Here is a 26,528-nt window from a genome sequence, read left to right on the forward strand (position 1 = left end):
TCGGCTGGACTTGGCTTGTCACGTGCTCTCATTTTTGGCCTGATTCTGTTTAACTCAGCTCTAAGCCTGCTCCGCTCCTCCCCTGTCACTCTGCTGTTGTCTGCTGTGTTTTCTTTCTCATTCGCTCACGGGACAACTGAGTGTGACCAATCAAAGCAACTCCTTTTGGAGAAAGGAGTTTTCTTACTAGTCGATAAAAAGTTTCATTGTTGACCACGTTGGGATAGAACATCTGATCCTGAATGATGCTGGCTACTTCTTTGGGTGTTGGAAGAAATGTGTAGAAAGCACCCAAGCACAATAGCTCTCTGCCCTATTTGATGGAAATTTTCAGCCTTCTGCTGTTTGAAAGTGAAAGTGTCTGTGAACCTCTTTGTTCCCTGGCTGGTTCTCTGAGAAAGACTGGAACACCAGGCAACAATATCTGCCAACACTGGTTACATGCATCTGTGTGCAAATGAGTGGGAGGATGAGAGAGACTCAGAGAGCCCAGAATGCATTGCTGGGAACTCTCTGGCCATCTGCTCCGTGTGTTCAGGTCTGGCAGGTGCATGCCACCGAGAACCAAAGTTAAAGTCAGAATGCACCGGGATCCGCCTGCATGTGCTCCCGTTCTGTCGGCCTCCAGTGCTGGTTGTCAAGCATGGCAGATTGATGATCCACGCCCCAGATGGCAGATTGGCTGTGCTGTGTGCAGGCTGTCAGAGGGAACTGTGTGTGTCCCAGCAAAGCCCAGAAGGCAGAGCCAGCCTTGAGCAGTTTGGGTGCAAGCCTGAAGACAACATATCCAGAGAGCTGCCAAGGCCATTGTCTGCCAGAGGCCGCTCCCCCCATTAGGATAGTGAGGATCTAATGAATCAAGATGACTCAGGAAAGGCACTACCATCAACAAAGACAATGTTTTAAGAAAGGGAATTTCCATGAACAGACTCTCTGCTCCCGATGTCCTAGCTGGTAAATATGAGTGGAGGAAGGGAGTGGGACTTTTCCTGGGTGGAAGTGACATTGCGTTTTGTGTGTCTGGCCAACTGGTTGGGCATTTCCATGGGGTCATCCATGTACACATTGGAAACAGTGTCTGGCACACAGGAGACCCTCAGGCAATGTTAGCCATTGTTACTATGACAACTATCATGATGGCTTTTTATAATTGCTGTTCTTGATATGGAGGTCTGTTCTATGTTTCGCAAGAGAATGTACTATGACTCCTGCTCCTCTATGCCAGAGATAGAGATAAAGTAGGTGAGATGACGAGTAGGAATCTGTCGCTTCTAGGTGACTGGGATTCAGTAGTACAGTCTATTTGCACAGTCCATTTTCCCCCAAGTCACATTCTGGAGAGCATTAGACTTATGTCAAAATGATTTGGGTATTGTTCATTAAAACTTGGAATCACAAGTCTTTTCTTAATGTACTGTGGAACATATGAAGCTCAATGAGGGTAGAAAGTGTATAGATAAAGGAAAAAAAGCCAAAAGGCCTCCCCACCATCCAGAGCTACCTGACTTTTTTCATACCAGTGCTGTCCTATTGCCTTTATACTACATTTGCATTAAGCCAAAAGGGGTGTGTGTGTGTGTGTGTGTGTGTGTGTGTGTGTGTGTAATCCTTATTTTATCCTTACAGTTTGAACTTCTAAGAGTAATTGTTATCTTTTTTGTAATAAAAACTTTATATTGAGGCTGCATGTGTGTGTCTATATGTGGATGTGTGTTTGTGTGTCAGTTGATAGTGTATGGTTGTGTGACTTAATCATAAAGGTATTTATATGCTGTTCAGCAGAAGACTCACATGTGACCTGAGCCACGCCAACAAGAATAGATATGCTCTCCCTTGCTCTGGTGTTTCCCTGCGCCAGGGGGTCCAGAGTAATAGATAGTGACCGGTGATGCTATTCCTCAGAAATAGTCAGTCTTGACTGAACCAGTGTTTGCCTTAGCAGTTACCCCAAACTTTTACTGGCCCTCTAAATTGACAATCTCTGTTCTTTCTGTGGAAGTCATATTGTTCCCTGCCTCATAGACCATGCAGACAAATGCTTCAGAAGGTGATGCCTTGACAGCATAAGGCAATGCAAAATCCAGCTTTGCTGTCTTCATTTATGGAGGGGTAGGTGATGATGGTGTGTGTGAGCTTTGAAATCAAGTGGCCTGACTTGGAATCGAGGCAGTGAGAGTTCCAGGTTTTGAGTTATATGGTATTGTCTAGCATTATAAAGTCTTTAAAGCCTAAGCTTCACATATATAAAATGTGGGTAAAACCTGGCTCTTATGGTTATTGAGACAATTAAATGAGATAATGCATATTTAACAGTTCACGTAGCAAATAATCAACATTTAATAAGTATTTTTTTTAAAGATTTATTCATTTTATTACAGCCAGATATACACAGAGGAGGAGAGACAGAGAGGAAGATCTTCCGTCCGATGATTCACTCCCCAAGTGAGCCGCAACGGGCCGGTGCGCCGATCCGAAGCCGGGAACCTGGAACCTCTTCCGGGTCTCCCACGCGGGTGCAGTGTCCCAATGCATTGGGCCGTCCTCTCCTGCTTTCCCAGGCCACAAGCAGGGAGCTGGATGGGAAGTGGGACTGCCGGGATTAGAACCGGCGCCCATATGGGATCCCGGGGCTTTCAAGGCGAGGACTTTAGCCGCTAGGCCACGCCGCCGGGCCCAACATTTAATAAGTATTAACCACTGGTGTTAGCCTCCTTGAATGAACGCGGTTCCAAGGCACTTAACCCAAACCCAGATTACTAGGCTAAGTGAGCCTTCAAATCACTTGTTATCTTTCCATCATTGAGGAACACTAAGGCTTGGTCTCATGAAGTCCAACAACTAAACTGCCTAGTGCCTCTGGTCTCTTCCCTTCCCTGAAGAGCTTACAGTGTACCTCAAATTCAGTCGAGTTTTAAAAGCACATTTATTTATCTGTCTCTATCATAACTGTGTGGTTTGCTTCCCTGTCTTTAGAATAACTGAACTATATCTGCAGTTAGAGTGTAAGTTGCACTTGGTCCGGGGTTTTTATGTATCTTGCACTCTCTTCTGCAAACCCTGCAAACAGCTGACTGTGGCAAGTCGGGGGCCCCCATGTTTTCTCTTTGGATGGATGAGTGACTTCAGTCATGTGATTGTTGAGCAAGAGCTGCATCTACGCTGACACTTGGTTCCAGATAAACCCGTAGTTTATTCCATTTTTTTAGAAGTTTTGGAGGGTATTTATTTATTTGAGAAGCGGGGATAGAGAGAGACAGAGAGATAGATGGAGAGAGATTTTCCATCTGTTGGTTCACATCCCAAGTACCTGAAACCATTGAGACTGGCCACACTGGAACCTGGAGCCAGGAGCCAATCCAAGTGTGGAGAGTGCCTATAATGCGTGTGCTATACTGCCTGCCTTTCAAGGTGTAAGGGCCCGTCTGTAGCAATGCTGTACTTGCTAAAAATGAGTGTGTGTGTGTGTGTATCTTTGGCATTTGTTTCTGTCAGCATACTATACATAGGGTACTTCTGTTTATGGAAAATAGATTATTGCAGCACAAGGTAATTTTGAAAAAAAAAAACTATACAGCAAAGCTCTTGAATAACAGTGTAACAGTTTTCTTTAAGATTTTGTCCATTACTGTAGCTCAGTGCGGAAGACACTTGCCTGCACCTAGTCTGGCTGAATTCATCAATTACTCATCCGACTTCTTCACTTGCTTCTGCTGAGATCGCGCTGCATAGTGTGAAATGATTATTTGTGGCAAGCTGAGCCCCTGCAACTGCTGGGTCCTGTTATCCATTAGGTTAAAGTTTGAGTTTCTTAGCCTAAACTTGAAAAACTTTAAGGCCTTTGAGAGCCTTATCCCAGACCCTCTTGATAACCTGAATCTACATCACCCATGAAAACTGGCCCACAGCCTGGCCAGTTCTCCCTGTTTTCCACCCATTCCTCAACAGGTACCTGGATAAGGAGGAGTGACCTAGGCAGCAGTTAACACCAGCTTGTGGTTCTTACTTCCACCTTGTCCTTCTGTGGGATAGCCCTCCACGCAGGGACTCCCCAGGGGGTCATTTGCTGGATGATCAAACGAATATTAGTTTATTTCTAAAAGAAGCATCTGGCCCATTTTTCTTGCATGGTTTGTGGAAGTCTTCCATTCTTCACACTCTTGGAGTCCTTGTTGCCACCGCTTGTCACTGCCCACTGTGAGATTATTACGTTTTTGTGGGGATGTTGTTTCTTATTGTTTCCCAAGCCTCCGCTTCTCAAGGTGGGGACTGTGTTGAAGGCGTATGCAGGGAGGAAGCCCCCACTCCCCCTGCCATTCACTCCTTCTTTTCCTTCCACACCATCTGTGGCAGACAGTTTTCTTGGTGTTGGCTTGTAGCAGTCTAGACAAACAGAGGACTCTGCACCTCAAAGACCTGCCAATCATTAACCCTGGAGCTTCTTCGGAATCCATCGGTGCAAACAGACATGTCTCTCCTGCAGGGCCTCCTGGCACCTGTCTCTGCCTTCTCTGTACAGCTGGTTTGCCCTTCTTTCCCTCCATGGACAATCTAATCCCTGAACCTTAGAGCCAAACCAAGCCTTGAGTCTAGAGGGTCCTGCACGTGGATGTGTAGGAGCCTAGAGACTCAGATCTGGTCTGCGCTGTCAGCGAGGCTGCTTGTCCATTCCTGTAGGAAACCTACTCGGTGAAGAGACCGGACCTTCTTCTGGATGGAATGTCCAGTTTCTCAAATATATGCATCTCTTGAGGCTGAATTCAAGGACAGCTTAGAGCATCCTGGCTGCAGATCCGTGGCACATTACCATTTTGGGGTGTATTAGTGTGGAGCATTGCGTGGGTATTCTGACGTATTTGTTTGCTAGAACCCTCCACTCAATATGCAGTTGTTCCTGGTAACTTTCTCTTCGAGTTATTCTGAGACACTTAGTTATGGTGTCAGGTGTGGACGGGGTGAGAGTGCTAATGTTAGGGAGCTTGGTGCAGAGGATCCAGGGTACCCACATGTTGATCTTGACACCTGTAGGCCAATGCTGCATCATGGATCAGCACAGGCCCTTCAGTGCTAGGACCAGAGACCTTCTAAGGAGAGCTCTGAGTTTCCACTGAGGTGCCAGCCTGGTTTAAGACATGTGGCATCTCTGCTCTCGGTTCACAATGAAGAAATCCTGTTGTTACAGACAGGCATTGTGATCTACGGAGAGCCTCTCACAGGGCAGTGCTGGGATTCAGTGAGGCCTTACTCCTGGTTTGACTCAAATGCTCTGTATTCCATTGAAGATAAAAAGGGGGCAAGCATGAGTGACAGCAAAAATCAAGTCTCAGCCTGGAAATCGTATTAATGGACCTTCAAGATAATTCCATTCTTCATTTTTCCTAATACCGATTCACTGATTGCTTCCCAGGCTCCCCAGAGGAGAAGAACTTGCCAAGTGTGTTTGTCATTTCTTCTAATTGGGTTTTTAAATAAATCAAGGAACTCTTGTTTTCATTTACCTTGGATTATACAGCAACAAAATTCTTGTTTATATTGCCCAAAGAGACAATCCCTGCTGAAAGGACATGGAATTCCAGGCATTCTCAGGGCCAGGGGAGTTGTCCTCCTGTCCCCTGCATTCTCTTAGCTCCAACCTGGGAAAGTCAAAGTGACCTGCTCCACCTGGGGGTGCAGCCTGCTCTCTACCCTTCCCGCCGGGACACAGCTTAGCGCTCCCCTCCCTGCAGTCTGAAGGCAGGAAGAGGGAGAAGAAAATTCTGCTTGCCCCAATGATGTTTCCCCTTGTCCTGATTCCAAACCCTCCCTTTCAGTTCCTTGTGAGGATCTTCTGACCAAAGCTAAGGGGCGTATGCCCCAAGTCTTTGCTGTTCAGCTACCTGCCATCTGACACTTGCCCCCAAAGTGCCTTTGGTGCCCGCCCCCTCCCGTGTCCACTACTAGCAGCTTTGCTTCCTGCCTGCATCCCTTCCCCAACCGTTCGTCCCTTTGTCCTTTGGGGCATCCTCCAGTACCAGGCAGGGATTCCCTGTGCTAAGTAGGGAGATCTTGCCTGAGGATCCTGTTAGCAACGAGATGCTGGAAATGAGAATTTGTCCTAGCACTTTCTGGGTCAATGGCAGGCTCTGACTTCTGGGCTGTCCTTAGGCTGGGAGACCAAGGAAGGACCACCTTGACTCTATGTACCTTCTCTCCACCATCCCTGCTGTTTCTCCCACCACTCTCTCCCTTCCTGATGTCTCATGGTTAAATCTGTGGTGGTTTGTTAATTTATGGCAGGAGAAAGGCTCGGTGTGTGCCTTATTGGGATGGGAATAGCCCAGTTCTATGCCTGATTCTTGAGCTCAAAGTTTAGACTGTTGGGAGTGACAAACATTGAATTCCGGTCTTTGTAGGAGGCAGAGAGGCCTCAGTCCTTTCATAAATCACAGGTTGTTAAAAGAAAGCCCCTGTGAAGGCTACCTAAGGAGGTCTTTCAGGACCTGTCCCCTCTGCCTCCCCTGCCTTACCTTTCGTTTCACTTCTTTCTTCCTTTTCTCTTTCTCTCTGTCAAACTCTGCTAATGATTACCTGATATTCACTTCTTCCTCCTCTTCTTCTGCTTGTCCTTGTTCTTCGTTTTCATGTTCTCTTTGTCTTCCTTCTCCTCATTCTTCTTCGTCATCTTTTTAGCAGGCAATGTATCTTTTGCTGAAAGGAGTTGACAATAACTTTCTTCATCGACCGGAGACTCGGAGTCAGGGGATGTGGATGGGTCAGATAAGGTTGGACTCTAACCTTGTGATCAGGAGCTACAGTAGACTTTCTGCTGTTGCACACTTCGATCCCTCTCTGCCGCAGAACTGCCTCCCGTGGCTCTAGTGATCTGCAACTGTGATGGTTCCATTCCCAGGCTTCAGGTGGGCTAACATTTGATAAAGAGCTATCCTTACAGCAGGATCATAGCACGAGAAACAAAGTAGGGCAAAGTAAAAAAATTCAGTGTTTTCTTCTATAACTAAATTACTTTAAAAACTCATGGAAAGGTGGTATTGTAAAATAAATTTTTTTTTTTGTGAAAAAGTCTAACTTTAATGCTTAAGTTTTTCATAAGTTGGGCTTTCCATGAGCATTTTAAGACCTCTCATATTTCTTCTATCGTGTAGTAGCTGGTTTTACTGTGCTCACCACCCTAAAGCATGGCATATCATTGTGTTGTTAGTTAAACGCTGATCGTGTTTCTATTAGCTCAGACTGAGACTGACAGAATATGCTCTATAGTATATCCTGTATTATCTTGGTTTCTACAAATATGGCATACACTTGATTTCATATGCTACTGATGAGAATCTACACTGTCAGAACTGGGGGGCTTTTAATAATGGAGCTGTGGTTACTGTTCTTGGAATTTAAAGCATTAAACTGACTTGATCCTTCAATTCCTTGTGAAGAATCATCAATCTTTTATAATTTAGATATCCTGTTGAGATTTGTTTATTTATTTATTTGAAAGGCAGAATTACACACACACACACACACACACAGAGTGACAGAGAGAGAATGTTTTATTTGTTTGTTCATATTCCAAATGACTGAAGTGGTTGGGATTGGGCAGATCCAAATCCAGAAGTCAGAATCTGGGAGCTTCTGCTGGGTCTCCCACGTGAGTGCTTGAGGACCAAACACTTGGGCCTTCTGCTGCTGCTTTCCTAGGTGCACTGACAAATAACTGAATTGGACACAGAACAACTGAGACATGAATCATTGCTCAGAAATGATGCCAGAGTCACAGGAAGTGGCTTTACCTGTTAAGGCGTGCAACCAGCTCCTATACTTTAAGTTTTAACGGGCAAGGTATCCCAGACAATATTTATGTTGGTGAACTATATTCTGGGGCTAGATTTTTACAGCACCCATATCTTGATAGGAAGATTCACAACTACTCTACGGAGTAGTTTTTAATGACTTTTCTTGGTCTTTTCTGTCACCTTTCATACTGAATGAAAATGCTACCTTCAATGAGAGCTATTTGGGAAAAGTTGAATATCTACAATATATACAATGTTCAAATTTCTGTTTTTTTTCTTTTTTAAAAATTTAACTTATATCTTCCAAATAAAAATCATAGCACGATCAAACACAAAATTCCACAAGTTTTGAATGTTTTGTGTTCCATGTTTTGCTACGAAGCTACATCCAGTTAAACAGTTGAAATATCTGCATAAATCGCGGTGTTGGCAGTTAAGACTCGGGATTCAAAGAGAAGGGTTTCATGAATTGGGGCGCTGAGATGGTTTCTCAGTCATGGCCTTTATGAAAAACTCGGCTTGATGCAGGTGATGGAATAGAGGAAGGGCACATTTAAACAGAAATCAGTAGCCAGGGTGAAACAGAGCACACGTTCTGGGAACTAGCAGAGGACAGCCAGACAGCGAAGGAGCACCTGGAGACTGATGGACGTGGGGAGGCGGTGGAGGCAAGGGTGTGGTGTTGCAGTGGCCAGATACACCAGAGGCAGTCAGCAAGTGGCGATCTGAGCTCCACCGGTGGCCAGTAAGAAGGGGAGTTAGTTCACCTGGAGCTCAGGAGGTGAACCCAGGCAAGAACTGCCCATCCTGTTCATTTGTTTGATTTGACTAGGAGCAGAAACAGAGAAGCAGATCCCAAAGGTGGTGTAAATCCCTACCAGAGCTGCATTGGGCACTATTTTGTATTGGGAGGCAAAGACTATACGATAGGACCACGTATACACTAAGCTGGGAACGAACTCATTTCTGGCTCAGTGAATTGCACCAATATGGCATCCTACAGGTTCCACTCAGTATAGGTCCAGGTAGCCCCCAGACCTAATGGCCAGCAGATCCAGAACTCCACCAGTGGCAAATAAGGCATCATTTTGACAGTGTGACAAAGGCTGTGAGACTGCAGGGACAACAGTGAGCTGTATATGCTCTGAGCAGGGAGCAAACTCACTTCCAGCTGGGTGCATTGCAGTAGTCCCACAGGGAAAATAATGCTGACTTTGACATCCTGTGTATCAAAATAGGTCCAGGTGGCTCTCAGACCTAATGGTCAGCAGATTCCAGCAAGATCAGCACCACCAACAACCTAGTTATTTAGGATATCTGGTGTCTCCCTAATCCCAGGAACTGCTCGAACTGGAATTGAGGGAAAGTTGTACGACAATGGTGCAGCCATCACATGGGATCACAGGAGGTGGAGAGTGGTGAGCCAGGAGCTGGTGCTGCAGAGACCATGGTGGAAGCCCAACACAAGAGTCCAGACCTGAAACTTGCAGGAGGGGGTGGTACAAGACTGCAAACAAAGAACTGGGTACCAGACGCAATCCGTAAAATCGAACGGTAGACCTGTGGGTGCCCTAAGGAGAAGAATCTGCTAATCAGAAGTATAATGACCAAGAGCAAAAGAAAAGACAGAGGCACGATGAATATTATTGAAGACTTCCCTGCAAAGGAGCAAAATCCTTTGCCAACCTCAGAGTTCACTGAGGAATACATTGAGGAAATGGGGGATGAAGAACTTAACTTGTTACAAAGCTCTTTATCAACAATGAGAATAACAGCAGGAACTTAAGGAACACTTCACACATGAAACAAAAACACTGAAACAAAGTCAAGCAGAATTATTAGAAGTGAAGGACACAATGAAGCAAAGTAAAAATTCAGTGGAAAGTCTCCATAACAGAATGAGTAAGGCAAAAGAAAGAATATCAGAATCAAAATTGGAAGATATTTCTTGCCACAATGGTGAAACAATCAAAAAGTTGAAAAAGGAACTGAGTCAAACTAAGAAAAGTATTCAAAGATTAAAGTACACTACGAAAAGGTCAAATGTAAGAGTTATGGAAGTTCCAGAAGGTGCAGAAACAGAAGATGGGGTGAAAAATGTATTCAATGAAAAAAACACAGGAAAACTTCCTTAATCTGGAGAAAGAATTGGGAAACAACATCTAGGAGGGACACAGAACTCCCAACAGATTGACCAAAAAACGATCTTCACCATGACACATGATAATCAGTCTCTTTTTAGTCGAACATAAGGAAAAGATCCTTAAATGTGCACGGAAAAATCAAATGGCATATACAGAATAGTAATGAGACTCACAGCTGACCTCTCAGAGGAAGCTCTACAGACCAAAAGAGAGTGGAGTGACAAATTCCAGATTCTGAAAGCAAAAATTGTCAGCCCAGGATAACATACCCAACCAAGCTTTCCTTTGTCTTTGGAAATGAAATAAAACTCTTCCACAGCAAAGAGAAGTTTGAAGAATTTGCCTCTTCCGGACCTGCACAGCAAAAGCAAAGGCAAATGAGGAGAACATCTCAGTAAAATTACAACAGAACGTACTCATCAGTCAAACATTATAGATTAGTGGACCAAATCTAAAAGCAAAACCAATGTATTTGTTGCCTACAGGAAACACATTCTCACCAACAAAGATCAGTGGAAACTGTATCTCATGAATTTTGATACTTTTGTTTTTATTTTCATTTCTTCAAAATCATTTTTCTTCATATTAAATTCTTCATGGACTTGGGTCAGGGACTCTAGCCACAAGACTGAAGTCCTCACCTTGCAAGTGTCAGGATCTCATATGGTGTCTGGTTCATGTGCTGGGTGCTCCACTTTCCAGCCAGCTCCCTGCCTGTGGCCTGGGAAAGCAGTAGAAAATGTGCAAAGCCTTGGGACTCTGCACTCACTTGGGAGCCCTAGAGGCTCTCCTGGCTCCTGGATCTCATCAGCTCAGCTGTGGCCATTAGGGCCACTTGGGGAGTGAACCAGCGGATGGAGGGCCTTTCTCTTTGTCTCTCCTCCTCTCTGTAAATGTGACTTTTCAATAAAATAAATAAATCAATAAGTAAATTCCTGTCTGCGTCATAGGTCATACATTAGCGTTGTTCAAGAAGGTTCTTGATTTTCTTTCTCTTTCTCTTTCTTTTTAAGATTTACTTGTTTTTATTGCAAAGTCAGATATACAGAGGGGGAGAGCCTCTGTCTATCTATTCGCTCACCATGTGGCCACAATGGCTGGAGCTGCGCCAATCCGAAGTTAGGAGCCAGGAGCCTCTTCTGGGTCTCCCATGCAGGTGCAGGATTCCAAATCTTTGGGCCGTCCTCGACTGCTTTCCCAGGCCACAAGCAGGGAGCTGGACGGGCCACCGGGAATATAATTGGTGCCCACATGGGATTTCAGCATGTTCATGGCTAAAACTTTAGCTGCTAGGCTGCCTTGCTGGACTCTGATTTTCTTTTTCATTTTTTTTCAGCAACATATTGGCATTCGCTAGTGTGTTATTTACCTTCATTTTGTTGTAACTTTCTATTTTTCTTCCTATTGCTGATTTTGTTTTGTGGTTTTTCATTTAAGGGGATGTATATTCACTGTAATGGAGACTATCATATCCAGATGTGAGGATACAATGCAGTATGCATCTCTACTTCCAGATCATAGATGGACTCCCAGTGAAATGCTGGACTCTCTGCCATTGTCCATGCCCACAGTGATAGACTTATGACCATTTATGAAGAACTATACTATAGTAATAATGTAGGGGAACATGGTGGGGAAGGAAGGGATTTGGGGATAGGTAAGGGAAAGCTCAGGGCCTGTATGGAACTGTATCATAAAATGATAATAATAATAATAATAACAAACAATAAAAGTTTTAAAAATGAAGATAAAAGAAAAAGACCTTGAACTTTTGTTTAGAATTTCTTCACTTCATGTTGCATTTGGTTATTGGCTTTCATTATCTGATTTCCTACATTAAAAGCTTTTTAGAAGCTATCGCTTGGGAAATCCAGAACAATGACCCAAAAAGAGCCTTATTCAGACAAGAAGACTGGAAATATGAATGACTGTCCTTTATGACTGCAATATATCGTATTGTAGTTTATGAAGGAAAAATTCAGATTATGTTCACACAGTATGCCTCTGGGCAAAGGCATATGTGATGTGTCTTACAGGGACTTTTGAAATTTAGCATGGTTTAATCCCAATTAAGCATAAAGCTTGTAGACTGGAGCCCTTGGCTCTTTCCATGTGAGTGATGTCCCTGTAGGCACACCCTAGTGTCATTGTCACTTGTCTTAACCCAGTGGCTCTCAAACCCATCAAGCCCAGATCCCTTGTTGAGAGAGGGTTTGACCCAGAAGGAAGGAACTGTTCTGGTGAAAGCGTACGGCTTCCCAGGCATACTCAGTGTCTCCCCCTCCCACACTTAGTGCAGACTTCTGGAACTTTCAGAATCCACAGGACGCTGGAGGACCTCGCACTGGACACTTTGAGGCCCACAGCTGCACCAGCCGAGGGCGGGATGATAAGGAGGGGGCTTTGCAAACATCATTGCTGGTCTGACCTGGCTCGCCTGACCTTGCTGGTGTAGCTAGCTTGTCCGCTGTCCTTAGCAATATTGTTGCTCTGATTCGCAACATGACTCAGACACACTGTAAAACTGTGATCTGACCAGGATATTCTTAGCAAACAGGAGGCAGGGATCATTTGCCTGTGGGTGCAAATGAACATTTGCAAGCTAAAATTTTACTATTGGTAGAATTTACCATTAGTTAAATTGACTGTTCCATTGCTGCTGTCACTACTATTGTTTCGTATTTCATCACGGCATGCAGCTGTCTCCTCCCCTCTCCTCTCTCCTTGTGTCCTTTTCAACATGTTTTCCAGTAGTGTAGGCTCACACTTTGGTTTTGCTTCTCTGTTGTTACTTGTAAACCAACTGATTGCCACTTATTCAATGTCATTTTTACAAATATTTATTTGAAAGTCAGAGTTACAGAGAAGGGAAGAGAGAGAAGTAGAGAGAGAGAGAGAGAGAGAAGGAAAGAGAGAGAGAGAGAGATCTTCCATCTGCTGGTTCACTCTTTGGATGATGGCGATGGACCAAGCAGGTCCTGGCTGAAGCCAGAAGCTTCTTGGGGTTTCCATGTGAATAGCAGGGCTAGAAGCTCTGAAGCCATCTTCCAACTGCTGCTATTCCAACTTAGCAGGGAGCTGGATTGGAAGTGGAGTAGCCTGGATGCTCCAGTGCTCACATGGATGGGATGCTGGCATGGCAGGCAGCAGTTTTATCTGTCATGCCACAAAACCAGCTTCTCCATCTTTCAGATCATGTCCTCTCTCGAGAGGAGAAATGGCCAGAGTGATTCAAGCATTAGCTAGGGGGTACATGGGAGTCAGTGGGAACTGGCTGACAGATTGGTCCCCATGGTGCTGTGGTGGCTTTTTTTGTTGATGGCTGGTAGCATTGTTAATTACTGATCCTGCTACCCTCTGCTGATAGCAGAGGGGCCGTCCAGGGAGACTGGAGGCCGCGTTTGTTCCCCCGGATGCTGTCGTTTTCAAGGTGGTTGCTTGGGGTTCCTGCGGTCAGTCTTTGGCGGCAGCAAGGTTTTACTTGGTCTCATCTACTGGCTGTAGTTAGCTTCAAAATTCTGTCTCCTCAGGGGATGCCACTCATCCTTAGGCAGAAGGTGGCTGGCATCTATTCCAGCCCCTTCCACAAGAGGATCTTGGCAGGTCGCCGGCTGCCTCTGTGTTCCCACCTGCAGGATGGGATAAGAACAGCACCTCTGCCGTAGGGCTTCAGTGAATTATGCCAGAACACGAAGGACTTTGTTCAGATCGGTTGCTTGGGCTGTGTTCGCTGTTGTTTTTGCTGTTTCTGAATATAAAAGCTAGATTGGGGAAGAAATCTAAGTAGATATCTGTGTCTGGGTCAGAAGCTGAAAATGACCAGCCCCTTAAAAGATATTCTTTGGTAAAAGGAAAAGAAAGAAGAGGTTCCCCCCCCCCAACTAACAATTAGCATTTTAATTGTATTTATGAGTACATTATGATGATTTAACAAGCGAATGCAAGCAACGTTAGTGAGTGAGTAATGCTTGTTTTGGATTTGGAATGAAGGTTGAATGTTCTGCCATATGACTGTTGAGCCAAAAATGTTTTTAAAAAATGCTGAAAGGTAGAGTGTAATAACACTTCCTTTTTTTTGCTTAAGAAAGGGGCCAGGGCTGTGGCAGAGTGTGTAAAGCCTCCGTCCGTGGCTGACACGGTCCCAGTGCTCCGCGTCTGACCCAGCTACCTCCCAAAGCACCTGGGAAGGCAGCAGACGACAGCCCAAGTAATTGGGCCTCTGCACCCGGGACATGGGAGACCTGGATGAAGCTTCTGGCTCCTTGCTTCTGACGGACCCAGCCCTAGCTCTTGAGGCCAGTGGGGGAGTGAATCTGCGGATGGAAAACCTCCCTGACTCTTCCCTGTTCTTTATTTCCCTGTAACACTGACTTTCAAATAAATAAAAATGTCTTTAAAAAAAAAAAGAAACCATGAAGGGCATGAATCTAGTTGGAATGAGAGAGAGAGAGAAAAAACCAGGTTAGAAATACTGTAATAGAAAGGCTTTATCGTTTGTTCCGTAGGTAGTGGCAGGTGCTATTGTACTGTGAAGATGGCGTGGCCACTTTAAGTCATTTGAACACAGGGTTACTTGGTGAGTCAGGACTATTAGGTGTTGTATTATTTAAGGTTTAAGTTTCAGATTTTGTTGATTATAAAAGAATGACAACGTTTACTTCAAGTACAGATGCTCTCTTGAAAACCTGGAAACTCATTGAGAGGGTGCTTACATTTCTTGTGTTTTGAATTTAATGTTACAGAAATCCGCTCTCAGGAGGAAGTGTGCGGTCTGTAAAATCGTGGTCCACACTGCCTGCATCGAGCAGCTGGAGAAGGTAAGACAGCGCCCCCTGCTGTTGCTTCTGCCACATCGCAAGTGTTTGGTTTTCAAAGATGAGGTGTCACTGTTTATTTTCCAACCTTTGGAAAACAATGGTCTTTGAAAGAACTGGGAGTCCTGCCTGTTGCATTGACTCTTGGGAAAGGAATAGTAAAAGGCTGATGTGTATTCATGTTCTTCCTGTATCATCCATGTGCAAATGTTGTTTTCCAACTTCCGCAAGAAGTTTTCCTTAAGAAAAAGATTTTATTGAAAAAGATCTAAAATGGTTAGATACCTCTGGCTTCCGCGAGTCTTTCTAACAAACATGAGTGTAAGGGAGAGAGAGTGCAGCCTAAAGCCGACTCTGAGTCAGCTGTTTGGGCTTGTGGACTGCAACCTGCTGTGCAGCACACATGTCTGCGTGGGAGTGGATGTGGCATTCTGATAGTGCCTGGCTTCCAGAGGAAGTGGGCTCTGAATAATTCTTTGATTCGTGACTTGGGGGCAGGAAATGCCCCAGGAGGTCGCTTTCGTGCTCCTGTTTCCGCGGCTGGCTGGCTGTGTGTAACCTGTATTCCAGAACTCTTGTGCGCTCAGCTGTCCTGTCCCTCATCACACTTGTTGGGTCTCCATGACATGCTGCCAGTTCTTGCCTACTGAGCTCTTGGGGCAGTGGGTCCTGGCACTCTCTTAGTTTTTCCTTGCTTGTCTGGGCTCCTCTTCCTCCTCTGCTTCCCCGCTGACCTTCTCCGTGATTGGGTAGTTAAGAACATGTAAATGAAGGCGGCAGGAGGCCTCCTATCTGGGAGGAAGGCAGGGCTGAGTCACTTTGCAGAGAATAATCTTGCTTGTGTTTTAAATAATTATCCTAACTTTAAACATTCCTCAGGTTGGTATTTGCGATTTTGAAAGTCCTAAAAAGGTCAGGTTGATGTCAACTGCCATCTATTCTCCCCTCATCCTTTTGTCTCTCCCTTTGTCCAGTTCACCCTGAAAGAACACTATTGCTTAAGGATATTTTTATTTCATCAGAGCAAAGGAGGGAGGAATGGAGACTGGAGATATTATACTATGCAGTATATATCTACATTGTCTAATGTGATGATTTCAAAAGATGAGAAGTGTTCAGTACTGTTTCTTAGTTTTTGAGTGCTTTATCAGTACCTGTCACTGAGTTGGTTTTTTTTTTGGGGGGGGGGGGGGAGGGATAACTCAGTCTGATCTGTTGCTTATTCTAATATAATATGCTTTTCTTCTCAATGGCAGATTAATTTTAGATGTAAACCAACATTCCGAGAAGGCGGCTCGAGATCACCGAGAGAAGTGAGTGTTTCCGAGTGATAGATACAGACCACTTTTGATTTCCTGACTCATTGGGTTCATAGCTATTCAGAGTTAAAAAGCTAACTCTGCTTTTCACATTGGCTTTTTGTAAACACACCAGTGAAACTTGCAAGTCTCATCAGTGTGGGCACATGCACTTCATTTTTTTTCTTGTGTTTTGAGTGGGAAATTAAGATCTTACTTGAAGCACCCAGAGGGCCAGGGGAAGGAGTGGTGGGAGAACTCAGCTGGGTAAGAACGAAGTCTTTCATTGACTTGTGCTCACTTTGAAAGCTGCTTTTCAATTTTGAGTAGGTCTGAGCTGTTCTGGGGGTGTGGCTGTTGGTCGCTCAGAGTAAGAGTGTTGCCTTCTGACAGCCTGGTATCGGATGCAGCCTTGGCTTCTCCTAAGGCCCTGGGCATCTCGCTGCAGCTCTGTAAATCCCAAGGTTCACACCTGTTAGCTCAATGAGTACATACATCACAGGGTAGCATGGCATTCTGTGCTCAGTGCCTGACCTTCCAAGTGCGGCCCTGAAGAGGGATGGGAAGCGAGAACTGAAGAGCCGTTGCTTGCTGTGCTTCTGGCAAGCCAGGGGTGTGGTGGGAGGAGGTGACACTGAGACAGGTGCTGCTTCACTGAACTTTTTAAATATATATTTATGTATTTCTATTGAAAAGACAGATTTATAAAGAGAAAAAAAAACAGAGAGAAAAATCTTCTATCCGCTGGTTCACTCCCCAAGTGGCTGCAATGGCTAGAGCAAAGCCAATCTGGAGATGGGAGCCAGGAGCTTCTTCCAAGTCGTGCAGGGTCCCACGGCTTTGGGTTATCCTCAATTGATTTCCCAGGCCATAAGCAGGAAGCTGGATCAGAAATGGAGTAGCTGGGGTATAAATCAGCACCTAATATGGTATGCCAGGGTTGGCAAGGTTAGGATTTAGCCTTTGAGCCTTTGAGCCATTGTGCCATTGTCTCTCTCTCTCTCTCTCTCTCTGTGAATGGATGGAGAGATATCCAGATAACAGGTGGGCAGGTATATCTGCTTAGATAACAGTAGCCAAATGTGCAAATCTACTGAAAGAAACTCTTGGCGATCCTTACCCAGAATCCTTCTCTAAGCCAGTTCCCTCTCCAGTTCACCGGTAAGAGTTCGGGACACTTTCTCTTATCCTTATTTTCAAGCATTTGGTTTTCCTTGCTTTTCTGTCATTTCAGCTTCCCCAGCTCCCACATAATGGCTGTCAGTACAGAGTCGAATAGTTTCCATCTTAAAGCCACCCACTGTGTCCTCTGGGCTACTCCCATTCTTGTTTTGTGCTCACTGCCAACCTTCCAGGATGTGTTCGCTGTTGAAACTATTTTTGGTATGCCATCTTTTAGGCAGCTTAACCTGTTCTGATCTGGTTCCTAGTCTGCGCATCTCCTGAAATTGTGTTTTCAATGTGGCCAGTTAGCTCCAAGTTTATGGAATATTTTCTGTTCTTCCTTGTGTCTCTCAAGAATATTCAAACCACTGTGTAGTCATCCTTTCTGAATTTCTCTCTCTCTCTCTCTTTTTTTTTTTTACATTTTCAAAGTTTATGTTGGTATTCATTTGATCTTAAGATTTAGTCATTTTTAACATTCTACCGTGCTCACTTCCCAGGTAGATATTGCATATATCCACGTGTTAGTTCTTTTTTTCTTGAGAGTGCGGATATTGATATGACATAATGAATTCAGGACAATGATCATAAACTGGAGGAAAGCTTTTATTTCCTCTGGATTCATAGCGTTGCTCTAGCTTCTCTCTGGCTTTGTCGGTCAGTGCTTCCTGCTGTCACGTTCCTGACCTCCTTGCATTCATGTGGGTTTGGTATTTGTCCTTGGCCCTTCATTTCTAGCCACTGCTATCAAAAGAACATGTCTATTTTCATGGCTTTGAATACGATATGTGGGCACAGAACTCCTAGGGTTAACATTTCCAATTTATACTCCTTGGAATTCATTTGACATGCCCTTTGAGGGTGTTATATCACTTCAGCTATAAAGCATCAAAGACTAAACTCTTTAAATCCGTCATTGAACAGTGAGAACTTTTCCACCTCATCCAAGGAAGCGGCTGTTCCTCTGGCTTCTCAATTCAGAGAACGGGGGAGTCGCACGGCTTGTGTCTGTGTACTCTTCATGTCGGATACTGTCACCACACTCACCAGTCTTACCACACGTCCCCACGCCACGAAGCCTCCATTTCTATTGGCAGTGTGAAAGACCTTGGCCACCACAGTAGCTTCTCCAAGGTTCTTCACTTTTCTCCTCCAATCTACCCTTGATTTTTAAAAAGTAGTCTTGCAAAATGAAAATCAGATTATGTCCTTTCCCAGGTTAAAACTCTTTAAAGTTTCCATAGCACTTACAGCTAAGCCACACCCTTGGCCTTGACAGGAAAAGGCCTGTGTGTTCTTACCTCTGCCTACATCTCCAGTCCCCGCTGCCACCGTGCGGACTTTTTTTTAATTCATGAGACACACGCCAAGATACAACCCTCCCCTGTTTGGATATTGGTATATCTTATTATTATTCTGAAAACCTCTTTGCATGGCTATCTGTAATTTTAAAAAAAATTTTATTGGAAAGGCAGATTTACAGAGAGTAAGAGAGACAGGAAGGTCATTTGTGCTTTGGTTCACTCTCCGACTGGCCACAATGGCTAGAGCTAAGCTGATCTGAAGCCAGGAGTAGGAACCTCTTCCATGTCTCCCATATGGGTGCAAGGTCCCAGGCCATAAGTGGTAGCTGGAAGTGAAGTGGATCAGCTAGGACATGAAGCAGCACCCATGTGGGATTCCACTGCGTGCAAGGCAGAGCTATTGCACTGCACCCCGGCTAACCAGTTTGTTTTTTTTTTTTAATAGTAGGATCTAAGCTCAAATGTCCCACAAAGGTTGACAGTTTAGGCTATCATAATGGAAAATTAGAGGCTGGGTGGCTTACCACCAGTAGAATTGACTTCTAATAGTTCTCGGGGCTGTATGTTAGGGATCAGCTCGGGCCAGCATGGACCAGTTCTGGTGAGGGTCCGCTCCTATGTGTCAGACTGGTACTTTCTCTTACTGCATCTCATGGATGGGAAAGAGGAGAGGTCTCTGGGATTCATTCATGAGGACTCTGCCTATGGCCTTGGCTTCTAAACGCAATCACATGACAGGGTTAGGATTTCAACATATTGATTAGAACGGACCCAAGATCAGTCCATTGCAGAAGTCTCAAAGACAGTTTTAAGTAGTTAGGACCTTGCTGTTTCCCTTGAGAGAGTTTTTACTCACCATAACTATGTCTGCATGGAATTATTTCCTTGTCCAACAGTCTCCCTCCTTTAGCATAAGCTTTGGGGTGCTACTCACAGAATTTGTTCTGGATTTATTGTGCCAGCACCCAGAAAATGTGATAGATCAATATTCACTGCCTGATTGTATCTAATAGAGGAGCCCAAAATGTTTCAGAATCTTTGCTCTGAGAGGACATATGGAAGATGACATTTCTGGCTGACTGTGATCCAGCTGCGATCTTCATTAAAGAGTCTTTAAGGAAGTTGACTGAATGCAAATGAAGCAACAAACACTTATTTTAGAATTAGTCTGGCCTGGGTTCAAATTGTACTCTATTTCTTTCCAACTACATAGGAAGGGTCTCCTCTCTCTCTCTCTCTCGCCTGGGGACTGTTGATCCCTGTGCCTCTCCTCTGTGTAGTACTTTGCACATGGCTGGTTCTATAAAATATTTGCTAAGCTCCTCAAGGGTGAATGTTTTTGAACCTTGCTTTGCTTAGCCAAATACTGTAGGAATTGGGTTATGATTTCTATGATCCTTCAAGTGCTCTATGAATAATGCTTTGAATAAACTGGCTGTTTGAAAGTAAGTGAGCAATTGTGTTATATATTCCTTCTACCAGTTGCGAAAATAAGCCCTGAAAGACATATCCCCAATATTTTTACATCCGTAAGTAATGGCCCTTTTATTACCCAGTTTTTGAACACAATATGAATAATTCAGAAAATTTTGATGAGTAAAAAAAAGATGTGATGGGGTTAGAAGCCTTGTTCTGCTGCCTTAATTTCAGTGTTAAGACAGGGCTGTTATCAACACTCAACGTTCGTAGTGCAAGGGTTTTGAGTCTAATGTCAGTCCAGTGATTTAGGAGACACGCATAGTGATCAAGAGAGAGTAGTGTGAAAACTCTCATTTCAGGCCCCGGTTTGCAAGATATGAATCGTGGTCAAAAGAAAACGGTGTGAAAAATGGAAACCTCTGGGGAGTAGGCCTGGAAAGCAGCAGGGATCCTAACCTAGTGCTTTGGCTCCAGGTCGGGATGAAGACAGTTCATCTCTCCCCCCACAGTAATCATTATTTCATTGCCAAAGAAGCTAGGCTGAGAAGTCCATGCCAGTCCACAGATATAGTAATATTTACTTTGCCTAAATTATGCTGCAAAGTGAATTTACTTGATGCCCACAAACCTTCAGGAGAAGGGAGCTTGGCATCATAAATCGCACAGCTATAGATTACACACAGTTACTCAGTTTCTTCCATGATAGTAACTTTGCCTAAGTTCACGTATCTATCCATGCCATAATTTCCTACTTATTTCCTTGGAGGGATGATATTCAAAATGTTTAGCAACAGGTAAGATCATGCCTATTTAGTATTTAACTAGAAGTTAAATACTTAAGTAATTTAGTATTTAAGAGTTAAATTTAGTTAAGTGTATTCTTTTTTACTTCTTAAATGAACTAAATGACATGCTATTATAAATCATGTTAAATGATATATGTAGTAGTACAAATAATTAAGTCAGCCTATTTTCAAATAATTGTTGATTTGTGTAAAGTGTCAGTGTACTGTTTATTCTAGAGTTGTCGCTCCCTAAATCATTCCGTGAGTCAGACATGATTTCTCCTAGGTAATTGCATCCAATTTTCCTAACATCTTCCTCCTTAAACTGACAGTCATTTGGTGATTTGTAATCTCCATAAGTACAACATTTCTTTCAAAATCAGTGATATTGTTCATTGTTCTTCAAATTCTGCTAAACTAACAGCAATTAGGTTACATTTTTATGTCCCCACAATGCCATCTGACACTTTTATGTATTCAATATTTCCACTACTGTCATTTTAATCGTTTATTGATATTTCAGATGGAAGTAGCTTTCTAGTCAGCGGAGAGGCATAGCTGAAAGAACACAGATTCTGTAGCCAGCTTGTCTGGATTGGAATCCTGCCTTTGCTTTTGCACTGTAGGTGAACTTAGGAAGTTGGTAATAATAATTGAAGTTGAACCTGTGAAAATACGCCTCACAATAATGTAAATGTATATATACAGTTGTCTTTCTTTCTTATTTAACTCACTGCTGATTTAAAATATACGAAAATACTAGTTGTGTTCATACTGAGCATATGCAAACATTTCTCTAATGTGGCCTCTTAAACAGTGTAGTGTAACAAACATCAATGTAGCATTCATGTCTTACTAGGCCTGAGGGATTAGAAGCTACGTAAAGTATATGGGGCGTGTTCACAGGACAGATTGTGCTGCGATCTCATTTTGTACAGAGGAAGAACGTGAGTAGCCAGAGATTTTGGCCTTCCTGAGGGTCCATTTCCCACAGATACCGAGGGACGATACTGTGTGACCTCACTCAGTCTTCCTCTGTCACGTTCTTGGGTGAACATTTGGCTAGTTTCTGTCTTACCACTTGAATAAGTGGCATAGGGGGTCTTTGGAGGTTCTTAACGTGACAGCCGGTAGATTGCCCAGGCAACTTAATTCACTTCCAAGATAGAGCTCATTGGAACAGAATCCTGAAGACTTGTTATACCAGAAACTGGCATTCTGATTGCTTGATAATGACCAGTATCGAGGGAGTGTGATGCTGGGGTCGTGTGGGTTATGACTGTGGGGGAGAGGAGGGAGCGAGCTGGCACAGGCACTGCATTTGCAATTTACCAGCTAAATAGAAGTATTGCAGTGTGTTAGCAGCTCACAGGGTTTCACTGGCCATTCCAACTAAGTATGAACTTGTGCCTTCAGAGACAGAAATTAGACACATTTGAAGGATCCTTGTGCTTCTTTATATCTTATCATGCTCAAAAGATCATTATTCTTCCAGGGGCTTTGTTTCGTTTCAGTAAATTGATTTGACATTGTTAAGAGAAATAGAGGTGGCATTTTGGAACTGATAGTGTTAATGCTTGTTAGACATATTCTTGCGATTCTGCATTCCATGCCTTGATCTCACTGTGTTTTTCCTTTGACACTGATGATTTTTTTTTTTTTTTTTGACATTTGTAGTTAAAATAGTCCCGAGTTGTGGTAGAGATTTTGTAAATGTGTGTTGAGTGATTAGCTAAATGTTAAAGGGCTTTTTAAATGGAAATGGTAACCAATGACTAGATCCGACAACAGAGGTATTAGCATTGGGTAAAGTATGTTTGTTTTTTTTTTTTTTTTTCTGAAAAAAGAGCAGGGATTACCTTAGGTATATTGGTCTAAGTGAGGTGAGTGTTAATTTCCTAGGTTTACTGGCTTGATTCAACCTGAAGATGTTTTCTTTCTCTTTTTTTTTTTAAAAATTATTTCTATTTTTATTGGAAAGGCAGATATACAGAAAGGAGAAGAGATAGAGAGGAAGATCTTTCATCCATTGATTCATCCCCAACCCAAGTAGCTGCAGTGGCCGGAGCTGAGCGAATCCAAAGCCAGGAGCCAGGAGCTTCTTCTTGGTCTCCTACGCAGGTGCAGGGTTCCAGGACTTTGAGACATCCTCGACTGCTTTCCCAGGCCACAGACAGGGAGCTGGATGGGAAGTGGGGCTGCCGGGACACGAACCGGCGCCCATACGGGATCCTGGCGCATTCAAGGCAAGGACTTCAGCTGTTTCGCTGTCATGCCAGCCCAGGAGATTATTTTTTTTTTTCTTTCTGGGACTTTGAGTTCTTCAAGTTCCCTCAAATGAGACTGTTGTGTGCAGCATCTTCCTGCCATCTAGGTGTATAAGGCAATAAAGACATATGCGTGAAGTGGGGTGAAACATTGCTGTTTTCAGCTCCTCTCCTCTAACGTTCCACTTTTCTTTGGCTATTTCTTTTACCTGCCCCGGTTACTGTGTCAGCCTAAGGTCCTGCAGCACATTCGCACATCTGTACACTGTTTTGCTAGGAAGAAAGTAGAGTGATAGTAGTCTAGGATGACCACTTGCCACCAGAAGACAAGGAGAGCGAGCATATCAGTAAATGCGTTCCACGGCATGAAATATCATTGGAGACAAGGAATTTATTTTTTCCAAGTGGATTCATGTGTGCCGTTGAATTATATGGCTTAGATATGGGTTCTGTAAACTTGAAGCCTAATAACACGGTAAAGTGAATAATGAGGTTTGCCAGTGACAGTCTGCTCATTTCATTTTATTTTTCACAGAATTTTGTGCGTCATCACTGGGTGCACCGGCGTCGGCAGGAGGGAAAGTGTAAGCAGTGTGGGAAGGTAAGAAGCCCAGTCACCCCTTGGCCTTCTCAGAGGACTCCCGGGCCCGAAGCCTGCGAGCCAGTGCATCCGTCACTTCCTTGCTCGAGGTCCCCTGTCCTTAGAAGGTGTTTCAATTGTTTCATAAGTCACTGTAAGCAGTGGGGAGTGGGGATCTTAATAAAAAAGAATCAGCACATTTTAAGAGAGAGAGCTACATTCTTACAGTGAAGTTCATTGATTATTGATTTTTGCAAATATGACGTCTCCTAGGTTTTTAAAAACTCTGTCCTGAAAGCTATTGGCCTGTCAGGCCTACTTGATCAGTAATAGCACATCAGTGGTTTGGTGAGCAATACTGCTTTTTTTTTTTAATGACATGGATATCGGTTTATTGATACACAAGGATTTTCGCAAGAAAATGCTTCAATAAAAAGGTATAGGCCAATTATGCATATAGCATGATCTCATCTCTATAAAAAGCATTATATGTACTGCTACGAATGTATGTAATGATTTGTGGCATCATAGGAAAGAAGTTTATAATATTAGGTGTTAACAGTGATTGTTACCGATCAGAATCAGTAAAGGGACACTTTCATTTGTCAGAGAGCAAGCTAATTTGGGAGAATGTATTTCTCATCAATTTATTATTCATCTGTATATTTAGTCTGTATATGTAGTGCAGTCATGTATGTATTTAATATGTGTATTTATTATTAATCTGTGTACTTAATCATGTAACTCCTTTGCGTCCAGCAACTGGAGTGAGCAGATTATACGGCATTTTTGATAATAAAAGCATGCAAGGAAATCTGGCCTGCATGGGGTAGATTTGTGAAGGTGAAGGAGGCTTGGAAAAGCATTTCTTTGATTCTTCTGTGCTTTCCAGTGCCTGGTAAGAAAGTATGCTGTAGTCATTAATTACCAGGTTCCCTGTGAGGGCACATCACTTATTGTCAAGGGGGTTGGTCCTTTATGATAACTATGTCATCTCCAGTTCAACCCAGTAGGATATGGTTTCCCATTCATTCTGAAAAGAGGACACACAAAATAGGTTAGAGGGAGGGTTAGGAAAAAGAGGAATGATGAGAAAGAATAAGATGGTAGTAAGATTCCTATTAGGCGTTTCACGTTTACTTCTATTATTTCATGGCAATCATTCGGGGTTGCATTTGTCTCTTCCTTCTTGCGCTGTTTTGGGGCTTGCAGATTTTCATATATAATTGTAGATAATCTGTAACTTGCCCGTGTGTGTGTGTGTGGGGGGGGGGTATTTCGTTTCACAAGAGAAAATATAGGGTGGCTTTAGCAAATCTGAGGATCAGAAGAAACATGAATTGTGTGTCGTTGAGTGGATTTAAATGAATAGGTTGTACCCTTTGGAAAAGTATACTCACTGAACAGCCTCAGAGCTGGCATCACCTCTGTAATTCAAACCGAATTGGAGTTGCAGAAATTTTATTAAGAGAAAATCAACAAATGTGTTTTATGAGTGGTGTTCCCTGTTGTTCTGTTGTACTCCCTCTTCTAGCCTGGTGTCAGGTTGGCATGGTCAGCTGAGAAGCAGGATCTGGACTGGACCCGCAGTTGCTATGATCATATCTCCTTTCTTGGCCAGTGTTGCCAACACGTCCTCTGGAGTGCTCATCACTGTACGTCACAGTTACCAGTGGGGAAATTAGCAATCCCAGGTTGTCATGTAACATTCCCATAAAATTATAGCATTTGTATATTATATTATCCAATTGCCCATGAGTTCTTGGAGACTATGGGATGGAATAATCTTGGATCTGTGTCTTTTTTTTGGATGATAAGTAACCCTCCCTTTAATTCCAGTTTCTGCTGTAGAGTAGAAGAAAGTAAATGGCTAATTTCCAGTTACAGATTTGGTGATTGAAATATTCACTTTGAAATTTGATACTATACATTGCTTCTATCAGTGAGATTGCACATTCTTGTGTATCTACAGACTTCTAACCTCTACCCTGCCCCTCAAATCCCACTCCTTCTGGACATACACACACACACTCCCCCCGCCCCCCCATAAAATTCATGGAGAGAGATAAACACTTCACTTTTTTTTCATGGTCATTTACAAACTTTGTGGAATTATTAAGGGAGAGTTTGTGGTTAGGGTGTTTTCAGTTTTAATTTCTGCTTTTCAAATTCAATAATAAAATACATATTTAGAGTAATTTTCTCTTGAGCCTTGAATGTGTTTTTGGCTAAGGATGTGTGGCATTTAATGAATATCAGATGAGAGAACACATGGTTCAATTGCTCAGCTCGTTTAACATGAAATGAATATTGCAGGTTGCCAAGTCTATGACCATTACATAGTTTTACATTGTTGTCATTTGTACTCCTGTATTATGAAAGAGTCAGGGCCAGGGCAGAAAAGAGATGAAACACTCAAACTCAAATTATGTGGTTTGATGAGATTATTAGAATAAAGAGGCTGTTACAGAGTGAAGTGCAGAGGGAATTACTAGGGATAATGGAGAGCACAAACCAATAATGGCAGGGAGCCACGATCAAGCCAAGATTAAAGAGGTTGGAGATGGAGAGGACCTCTTTGCAGGAGCTGTGATCTGTAACCCAAAGATTCAGCCAGCCTGAGGTGATTTACCAATTTGCTGACTATACTTCACCTTCATTCTCTGGTAGCCAATCCCAGTAGATACCAAAGCATCGGGGACTCTGTGGAGGCAATCCCATTAAAGTCAGTCTTTTGTAGTGGGGCCCTGGGTAGAGACAGTTGGAGAGGCATGTGTGATCAATGTGGTGTATATTGTTTAGTGCAAGCCCGACGATTAAGGTAGAACGCACGCTTATTCTGCAAACATGCTTCAGGGTAATCTTTTCCAGATCTGCAAATTGCATTTACTCATAAAAATTCTTTAAACAATGTCTTTCCCATAGCACTTAAAAATCAGTAAATAAAGGGAAAAAATACATTGATTATTATA

The 26,528-nt window shown here is 43.3% G+C and overlaps 1 protein-coding gene across 4 annotated transcripts in view; it reads left to right on the forward strand.

The window, feature by feature from the left end:
• Window positions 1-26,528, forward strand: part of DGKI (diacylglycerol kinase iota) — a 402,429-nt gene that overhangs the window by 178,499 nt on the left and 197,402 nt on the right. For all 4 annotated transcript variants that reach the window (XR_009244222.1, XM_058654978.1, XM_058654979.1 and 1 more), the window contains exons 4-6: window positions 14,668-14,742; window positions 15,996-16,052; window positions 23,512-23,577. Coding sequence is in view for 3 of the 4 variants with exons in the window: in XM_058654978.1 (XP_058510961.1) it covers window positions 14,668-14,742; window positions 15,996-16,052; window positions 23,512-23,577 (198 nt within the window). In the remaining variant the exon portion in view is untranslated. The remainder of the gene's footprint in view (window positions 1-14,667; window positions 14,743-15,995; window positions 16,053-23,511; window positions 23,578-26,528) is intronic.

Source organism: Ochotona princeps, chromosome 25, assembly GCF_030435755.1.
Source record: "Ochotona princeps isolate mOchPri1 chromosome 25, mOchPri1.hap1, whole genome shotgun sequence".
In the NCBI taxonomy this organism is placed as follows: Eukaryota; Metazoa; Chordata; class Mammalia; order Lagomorpha; family Ochotonidae; genus Ochotona; species Ochotona princeps.